The sequence below is a fragment of the Cyprinus carpio genome, chromosome A5 (genome assembly GCF_018340385.1).
Source record: "Cyprinus carpio isolate SPL01 chromosome A5, ASM1834038v1, whole genome shotgun sequence".
Taxonomy (NCBI): Eukaryota; Metazoa; Chordata; class Actinopteri; order Cypriniformes; family Cyprinidae; genus Cyprinus; species Cyprinus carpio.
The window spans coordinates 2,978,049-2,988,436 of record NC_056576.1 but is presented as its reverse complement, the minus strand read 5'-3'; the positions used below and the strand labels follow the sequence as shown (position 1 = coordinate 2,988,436).

The 10,388-nt window shown below is 34.2% G+C and overlaps 1 protein-coding gene across 1 annotated transcript in view; it reads left to right on the top strand.

The window, feature by feature from the left end:
* Window positions 1-5,394, top strand: part of LOC109044932 (argininosuccinate synthase-like) — a 29,203-nt gene extending 23,809 nt beyond the window's left edge. Inside the window, exons 11-14 of the mRNA XM_042757231.1 lie at window positions 232-363; window positions 2,706-2,862; window positions 5,177-5,251; window positions 5,338-5,394. Coding sequence (XP_042613165.1) covers window positions 232-363; window positions 2,706-2,862; window positions 5,177-5,251; window positions 5,338-5,386 — 413 coding nt within the window. The 3' untranslated portion in view covers window positions 5,387-5,394. The remainder of the gene's footprint in view (window positions 1-231; window positions 364-2,705; window positions 2,863-5,176; window positions 5,252-5,337) is intronic.
* Window positions 5,395-10,388: the final 4,994 nt, after the last annotated feature.

Genomic DNA, 10,388 nt, shown 5'->3' with positions numbered 1-10,388 from the left:
AGTTGGTGCCCGTCAAACACCTGTCGTCATGACAAACCATCATTCAGATTTATTGGGATTGTTCCCAAAAATCAGCACAGAAAAATCTTTTAATGCTGTTCTTATTTTTACTACACATTGTCTTGATGTTACTCTTCTTGTGTTAATCAGTTTTGTAACGGTAGCACAAAAGCAAAGGCCCAAAAATAGAAGACGCAAACAAATATTTTTTTCATTTTCTTTACCCATCAGGTATCTACGAAACCCCTGGCGGAACCGTCCTGCTCCACGCTCATCTGGACATCGAGACCTTCACTATGGACCGAGAGGTTCGGAAGATCAAACAGAGTCTCGGCATCAAGTTCTCCGAGCTCATCTATAATGGTACGGATCAGGGTTGAGCTGCGATTACAAACCAACTCAGATTTACAGTTCAGCTCGAACTGAGGCAACAAAGAGGATGTCTGATGTCTGTCTGTATGTGTGTTTGTGTGTCTCAGGTGTCTTCATCTATCTATCTCTCTCTCTCTGTCTGTCTATCTGTTTCTCTATCTGTCTGTCTGTCTGTCTTTCTGTTTGTCTGTCTGTAAGTCTCTGTGTTTGTGTGTTTCAGGTGTCTTCATCTGTCTATCGCTGTCTCTCTGTCTCTCTGTCTGTTTGTCTGTTTGTCTATCTCTCCCTCTCACTCACTCTCTCTCCGTCTCTCTCTCTCTTTTCTCTGTCTGTCTGTGTGTTTGTGTGTCTTAGGTGTCTTCATCTGTCTATCTCTCTGTCTCTCAGTCTGTCTGACCATCTGTCTTTATGTCTATCTGTCTGTCTCTATGTCTTTGTTTTTCTGTCTCTCTGTCTGTCCTGTCTGTCTGTCTTCTGTCTGTCTGTATGTATGTATGTTTGTCTGTCTGTCTGTCTGTCTGTATGTTTGTGTGTCTCAGGTGTCTTCATCTCTCTATCGCTCTGTCTGTCTGCCTTTCTGTCTGTCTCTATGTCTTCTGTTTGTCTGTCTGTCTCTCTGTCAATTCAGTTCAGTTCAATTCAATTCAGTTCAAATTGTGAATTCAAAGTGTTTATGTCTCTCTGTCTGTCTGTCTGTCCATCTCTATGTCTTCTGTCTGTCTGTCTCTCTGTTTGCATCCACTTTAAAGTCCAGCTACATAGTCAAAATAAAACGTTAAAAAGGGATTCAACCTGCATGTCATGTGACCAGGAACATGCAAATGTGTCATGTAATGATTGAAATATAAACTTTATAAAATTTTCAGGGGGACTTCAAGTTAGCTTCAAGTAAATATTGTGAATTCAAAGTGTCTGTCTGTCTGTCTCTCGGTAAGTCTGTGCGTTTGTGTGTCTCAGGGGTCTTCATCTGTTTATGTCTCTGTCTGTCTGTCCAGCTCTGTCTTCTGATTTTCTGTCTCTCTGTCCACCTTTCCATCTTGTTTGTTCTGATGTCCACCTGTCCACGGTTTGTCCATCTGTCTGTCCATCTCCATGTCTTCTGTTTGTCTGTCTTTCCGTCTGTCTCTCTGTCTTTCTCTATGTATGTCTGTCTGTCTCTTCATCTGTATGTCTCTCTGTCTGTCTGTCTGCCTCTCTGTCTGCCCTTCCATCTCTATGTTGGTCTGTTTGTTTCTCTGTTTCTCTGTCTGTCTGTCCATCTCAGTGTATGTCTGTCTGTCTGTCTGTCTTACTGTCTCTCTGTCCACCTGTCCATCTTGTTTGTCTCTCTGTCCATCAGTCTGTCCATCTCCATGTCTGTGTTTCTGTCTGTCTCTATGTATGTCTGTCTGTTTCTTCATCTGTATATCTCTCTGTCTGTCTGTCTGTCTGTCTGTTTCTCTCTTTCTGTCTCTCTGTTTGTCTGTCTGTCTGCGGTGTCTCAGGTGTGTTCATCTGTCTGTTGTGAGCAGCAGCAGGTCTCTGCTCCTCCTCTCACATAATAGGATTTGGGCCATTAGCGGCTGATTACAGAGGCCCTATAATTAAAGCGTTATGTGAGTGCGGGGCCCCGTCCCTCAGAGGAGTGAGCAGCGGGACGCTCGCCTCAGATTAAACTCATTAGAGTCTGAATCACAGAGAGACGGGCTTCACACACCTGTGCGCCTGAATACATCAGACTGGATGGGACACGTGTTTCTGACGTCCACAAACAATCGAATAATCTTTACACACTGCGGGAGTTGTTTAGAAAATGGTGTAGTGGTGGGGTTGGCTTGTGTTCGAAGACACTGATTTAAAATGAGACAAAAAACGATAAAATAAAAACTATAAAAAAAATTTAATGATATTTTAACATTCATTATATCTATTAATATCATATATTTATTTTATATTTAGAAAGAATAATTTCTAGACCTGGAAAAGTCATGGAAATTTCTATAATGAATAAAATGTTTTTTTCTAGTGTAATGTTAAGCTTTAAAATATATTATCAGGTAGAAATGGCTAAGAAATTGCTTGTTTGTTTAGTAATAATGATCATAATCATAATAATAAACAGTCACATCCGACTAGAAAAGTAATGCAAATTCATTGGTCTTGAAGCATGTGAACCCTGATGAATATTTGCTTGTTGAACTTCTGAAACTACAGAATTGTATTATTTGGAAGGCCTTTGAATATCGTCTTGGGCAATAGAGTTTGAGAAGCTCTGGTTTACAAGAAAATCTCTGATATTTGACGTAGATCAGTATTAATGAAGTGCTGTGGTTCTCTCTCTCTCTCTCTCTCAGGGTTCTGGTACAGTCCGGAGTGTGAATTCGTCCGTCACTGCATTGATAAATCTCAGGAGAACGTGGAGGGTCGCGTGCAGCTGTCTGTCTTTAAGGGTCAGGTGTACATCCTCGGCCGAGAGTCGCCCAAATCCCTGTACAACGAGGAGCTGGTCAGGTAAAAACACACCACATTATTCATATAGACTCGTCCGTTCTGCTCTAAACAGCTGCTTCACACACCGGTAAAGCTTCAACATCTGCATCAGTCTGCTGAACACGTAAACATGCATTTGGGAACTCAGTACACACTAGGTTAATCGTATTTAAACATTTACATAATTTCATAATTTTGCAGCATTTGACCACTATTTAGCCAATAAAAAGCGCCAAGGGTTTTCAAATTTTAAGAATTGTAAGACTATTAACTTGTTAGGTGAGTAAATAAAAATTATTGTTATAATTATTAAATATATATTTATATTTTATTTTAAAGTACAGTTGTCATTCACAACAGTAATATATTTGTCTTTATTTTTATAATTAGAGTTAAATATAATAAATAAGAATAATAATAATAATAATAATAATGTTATTATTATTATTATTATTATTATATAAAATAAAGATATTATAGTATAATCTCAATATTAATATATATATATAATCATTGTATAATATTTTAATAATAATTAATAATTATTAATATTACAGTGATTATATCTTTATACTTTAGTAGCTTTTGTCTCTTTCTTATTATTTTTCATAAGTTTACAGGTTTATTAGTTACTTATTAATTATTATTATTATTTTTATTTGGTATTATATAAAGATAAACATTTGTATAAATAAAATAATATAAAAAATATGAATAATACTCCAACTTATTATTATTGTTAATAAATAATAAATAAAAATGACAAAATAAAAAAAATAATAAAACTTAAATTTTAAATAAAACTATATTATATAAACATTCAATTCAATACTATAAAATATTATAATAAAAACATACATAATAATTAATTATTATTTAATTCAGTTTAATTGAGTTCGTAACACACCAGTGTGAATGTAATGTGGACTGAGGCTATCACAACTAAAAAGTCCAGCTACAAACTCAAAATTAAACTCTAAAAACAGATTCAAAATTGTATTTATTTACCTGCATGTCATGTAAATGTGCAAATATGTCATGGAATTAGTGAAATATAAACTTACATTTTCATCAACTTCAAGAAAATATTTTATGTGTAAGCAAATATTTTGCTGCAGTAAAACAACATCAGGACGTAAGGATGTTTTCTGTGAGGTGTGAGTTAAACGCGATAGAGGGTTAGTCTGATGTGTGTAATGATGTCAGGAGGAGCAGGAACAGTGAGATCATTGAGGTTTGACCCCTGTGTGTCCTGATGGGGCAGACCATCTCCTCTCAGGACTGACCGCCGAAGCGCCAGCTCCATCTGTCTAATGTCCTCTCGCGCTTGGAGGAAGCTGCGTGTTCATGCCGGTTAACTCGTGGAGGCGTTTGCGGTAAAAGGTCGTCCCTGTGCTTCTCCGCTCGAGGCCACGAGGTGAAGGCACAGAACGTCCCGTGAAAGAAAACTCATTATGATCGTGAGAGATTAGCCTGGGATCTTCTTTCTGAACAGGTCTCCTGCGGTTTTCTGTCAAAAAGTAAAAGTTTGATGGTTTTAAATGTTTGACAATTACGAAATTAAATACGTATTATTGAATGTAAAAATCAAGCTATTATGTAATATTATTTTATTGTGAAATATTTATAGTATTAATTCTTTTTTATAATGTAGTAAATTAGTTGCTGTCACATTGAATTAGAAAAATTACTTCATCACACATTTTTCGCTTATTAATCAGACTACATTAAAGAATATATTTATGTAGTTACTATTTATACTTATATTAAATATAGTAATAGGTCTTATCCTGTAAGTAGCGATAATTACTATATTACTTTTTTTTATATTTTTATTTTTGTACATGTAAGAATATATAAATATGGGTGTGTGTGTGCTGTGTGTGTGTGTGTGTGTGTGTGTGTAAATATATATATATATATTATATATACTATATACTCCAATAAAATAAAAAAAATGCTAAATGCTATATAACACTTTTTAGATATATTTACACAAATTTTATATCTTTTTTACCAATTGATTAAAAAAAGTTAAGTTTTTTTGAGTTTATTTTTAATTATTTTTATCACTTTTTTATCACATTCAAACTGCTAAAAAGTTTTAAAAAGTACCAAAGAAGAAAATGGCATGGCAAGTTTTTTTCCCACCCTCTATTTTTTCCTTTCACTTGGTATACCAGCATGGTGGGGCCAATCAAAGGTCAACAGGGGTCAACTTGTGGGCATCTCTGATATTAATGGAATTATATTTTCCCGTAATCATCCATCCTTCCATCTTGGGTCAGTTGTATCACTGATGCATTCTGTATTGATCTGGTCTTTCTCCTAACAGTATGGACGTGCAGGGCGACTACGACCCCTGCGACGCCTGCTGGAATTTTTTTCCATCAAGATCCAATGCGGTCAGGTCAGTAAAACGAGTCTGACGTGAAACATGAGGTTCTTCTGAATCTGCTCAGACTGTTTCATTAGTTTGATTCTGCTGTGTTTTAGGCTGCGGGAACACAACCGTCTGCAGGGAGCCGCGCAGAAGACGCTCTGATGATTTCAACTGATATTTGTGTGATTTCAATCAACTGTTACTGTACATGTTTTTACTTTGACGTTACAAGACAGGTTTACTGATGAAATCTGATTAAACACCCAAACACGCCAAATTTCAGTGTCATATGTGATTTCTGGACTTTATGCATTTTCGTGGTATGTTTATATGCATGCTTTTACGTTTTTGCATTTACATTTATGCATTTATACTGTATGCGTTTACTTTATGCATTACATTTTAGCATATTTTCAGTTATGCATTTCCACTATGCATTTACATTAGCAATATGCATTTAAATTTATGCATTTACATTTACACATGCATTTACATGCATGCATTTTACATTTACACAGTTTAGATTATGCATTTACAGTCTATTTACGCATCATATTTACACTTAGGCATTTTAATTTTATGCTTTTACATTATGCATTTTACACCTTGTGCATTTACATGAATGCATTTTACATTTATGCATTTAGCAGATGCTTTTATGCAAAGCGACTTACAAATGAGCAACAAATCAATTTGTCAAAAGACAGATGTGAATGAGCCGTCCTGGTGTTTCCTGAGCTTTAAATCATCAGCTTCTCATCGCAGATCCTCCTCTCAGCCCAAGCTTTTAAAGCAAAGAGAAAGAACAAATAACCATCATGAGGTTTTCAGCCATTTACTCTCCATCAACAAATACTTCTGCACTTCTTCCTCTTAAGGTGCCAAAGTGGGGCTTTCCGCTCCCTTTCCGTTTCCATCGTGCTCACTGAATGTTGTTCTTTGGTGGGGACAGAACCTGGATCCCCCCCGCTGCTGGTAATAGACTGCAGGGATGCGTTGGCTCTTTCAGCCGGACCAGAACCCCCTGCTTCAGCTGCTCAATTACACCGCAGGCGTCTCCATCCGCTCCTCCAGTTACACCACCGGCTCCCTTTATTTACAAGCATGTGCATACGTGAAGGACAAAATTGCTGGAGATCACTCAGGCCTGCTGCAATTTGGTGTTTTCTTCTGCTGAGATGAAGCCATGTTGAATTAGTCGCTCGCTCAAGCTTGTGTCACAATAACACGCTTCGCTTCCTGCTTGCACCAATAGTGTCTGTATCTGTAGGTATGGAATACATGCAAACTGACAAAAAAGGTTACGTAAATAAATAAATGGTGCCCCCACATCATTGCCTTTTGGTGATTTAATGGTTTGAGGCCAAATATGTCATTTAGCTATGGAAACCCATTTCTGCCACTGAATAATAATAAAAAAAAAAAATTCATTTCTTGGTGAACTATTCCTTTATTAAAGTCATTGCCTTACTAAAGTATTGCATATTCTTTTAATTTTTGGAAAAAGAGCCACCTGATGCATGACTGACATGCACTGAATGCTGTATCCCAGAATGATTTGTTTTTGGTATTTGTTTGAGTTAATTGTTGGAGTGACATCATGTGTGATGTGGCGAGGCGGCAGCTCTCTGTGTTCTCACGTTCTCAGAGCCGAGGTCTGAAAGGCATGGCGAAGCCGTCCAGCGTGAATAATGAGCCGTGACCTTCCCTCAATTACGTCTGCATTACGCCTGCAGCCCCAAAGGGATTTCTGGGGACACAATGGGAAGGACATGAGAAGTAAGAGTCGTCACTGCAACAAAGGGACAATCCTACACGGGCTTTTGCTGCGGTCCGTTCACTCAACGTCACAACCCAAAAGAGCAGCTCTGTTCTGACAAAACCCTTCGTTTCGCTTCATTTCTGCTTATTGCTTTGTGCTCAGGGCACAGATTTACCAAAGTTATCAGTTCTATAGACTTCTCACTGTAAAAATCACAATAAACTGTCAAACACTGAAGTACAACATTATTCATAAACTACATTTTGTTATGTGAACACAACTGTATTAACACCAATCTAATATGTGATGAAATAACAACAAAAACAAACATAAATAGAATTAAATAAACAAATGCTAAATTATAAATAATATATAAGTGTGTGATTTTAATTAATCGGTACATTGCTAAGAAATTATACTAAAACTATTGAAAAACTACTTAAGTGGTAAGAATAAAACTATATCTCAAATAAATATTCTATATTCCATTAACTTGATTATTTTATTTCAGGTTTTTTTTAATTAAGTTAAGGGAGGGGTAAGTACTAAAATTGAAATCAAAATTATTAAAAACTAAATATACTTATATATAAATATATTTAAATATTTTAAAATAATAATAATAATAATAATATTAATAATAAAAAAATGCTAATAATTATAATAATAATGAAATGGAAAATATAAAAAATAAAATCTAATTCAAAATATTAATAAAATACTATAATAATATATTAATCAGTGTTATCTTTGAAATACTATTATAGTTTTTATTAATAATTTACATTTTAAATTATATTCTCCATTACTATCTTTTAAGTAATTTTGCCATTTTATTTAGTTTTTTAATGTCTATATAGTTTTCGTTTATTTTCAGTAAACTTTTAGTTATTTTAGAACATCAAGTTAAACTAAATGAAACTTACAAAATGTTTATTTTGTGTTAAGTAACGAAAATGTTTAGTTTTAATCAACTATAATCACCCTGATATTAATGCTACAAAAAAATAAAAATTAAAACAACTGTGAACTAGCCATAAATGTTGTGTTTTATACTGTAATTTGTTTTCATTCACATTTTACTGTAATGAAAATGTTTTCTTATGGTTTTAGTTTTAGTGAATCCCCCTGATATTAATGACACTAAACAAAGCTCTGGTGTATTCTGCGATTCGCTTTCATTCCACCATCTCTTTGTGCAGTTCACGTGTCTTCCAGTGTTCATATTTAACTTCAGTCTGAACTAAAAGCTTTGAGATCCTCAGAAATGTTGAGATCTGCTGTCATGTTGTCAATCAGGTGAACCTGAGAAGAGTCTTTCTCCTCCTGCTCACCTGATCTTTGTTCTGCACAATGACCGCAGGGCTTTATTAGCATCAATTATAGTAACCCAAGACGGGTGGGTGAGGTTATGCTGTGGAGGCTCATTTCACTTGTTGCTATTAAGGGTCTGCGGACAATTATGTGGAAAGTTAAATGGTGAAATGACATGTAGATGCAGGAGAACACACAGAACCGCCGCTTGTTTGAGGTCATTGTTTCCCAGCAGCAAACACACGCGTGTCTCTGAGAAAGTGCATCAGTGAAGCAGGTTTCGACTGCAGGCTGAGAGATTTGTTAAGACGCTCTGGAGGTTTGATCTCAGGCTAATGGCTCTGGATGGATATGAGCTCATAATCTCACAGCTATATCTGCTCTCTTCGTGGATTTATTACGCTAGACTGGTTTAAAAGGCTGTTTAAGGCAAGACTAATGTGGCACTTTTTGGGTTTACAGATTACACTGGTGTAAAGCATCACTACCCACTGTTATTATTATTGTTATTATTATTATTGGTGTTGTTAATTTTATTATTTATTAATTGTTCATAAATTTTATTATATTATCTCTGTTTGTTTGTTTGTTTGTTTGTTTGTTCATTCATTATTATTTCAGCATATGTTTTGTACAATTATTTAGTATTTATTTATTTATTTATCTATCTATGTTATTGTTATCTGCATATTTATTTATTTATTTTGTGTACATTTACAGTATTTATTTTAATTATTGTTATCTCTGCATATTATTTTATTTATTTGTACATTTATTTATTTATTTAAATTATAGGTACCTGCATATATAATTTTGAACATACATTTATTTATTTATTTATTTATTTAATTGTTATAGCTGCATATATATGTATATTTTTGTACATTTCTTTATTTTAGTCATTGTTATCTCTGCATATTTATTTATAATAAATGTATTATAATTTATATTTTTGTACATTATTTATTTTAATTATGAATATCTGCATATATATTTTTGAACATTTATTTATTTATTTTTATTATTGTTATCTCTTTATAGTATATATATATATATATATATATATATATATATATATATATATATATATATATTTGTACATTTCTTTGTATTTTAATTATTGTTATGTCTGCATATTTATTTATTTATTTACATTTTTGTATATATTTATTTATTTTAGTTATTGTTATTTCTGCATATATGTATATTTCTTTTGGAACTTTATTTATTTATTTGTTTGTTTGCTTGCTTATTATCACTATATATATATTTATGTTTTTTGTAAATTATTTTTTTATTTTTGTAATATTATATATCTGCATAAATGCATATTTTTGTATGTTTATTTTTTATTTGTAATATTGCTATCTATGTGTATATGTGTATTTTTGAACATTTATTATTGTCATCTTTGCACATGTATTGTACATTGTATGTATATCATCACCAACACTTCTGGTATATTTTTGTGCATTTTTAAATGGTTGTAGTGTCTAGTATTCAGGGAAGATGTTCGTATTTCCTTGTAATTTGATGTTAATTGTACTTGTACTTGGTTTTACATCATACTAAACTTACTGGATGAAACAGATTTGATTATATAGATTAAATATACGTAAATACATTTCCATTGTCTTAATAGATGCTGGAGTGTGTATTCGGCTTTGGTTCATTGCAGTGGTGTGTGTTTTCTGTCATTCGAATTCCTGTCTTCAGGTATGCTGTGTGTCTCCAGACGCTCACCTCATCATCGCTAAGGAAATCAGATCAGATCTAAAGCAGATGGGGGCCATTACTTTCCAAAGCTGCTCTATCTTTGTTTCCGGCTTTGCACGCGATAAAATAATATTGATGGAAAAATAGAAATATTTTTGCCTCCTGCTTACCGCGTTGGCTAATATCTGAGGGGGTTAATGACTGATGGAGACCCTCATCTCGGCCCGGCTCAATCGACGCGCTCTTTATCTGGCCCTTGGGGCCATATTAGTAAACCGCACACGCCGATTTCCTTTACTTTCGTCAGCTTCACACTTAACTGTACAAGCCGCCCAGCTTCCTCTGTTGCTTCTGGTGTCAGATTCTGCGTGA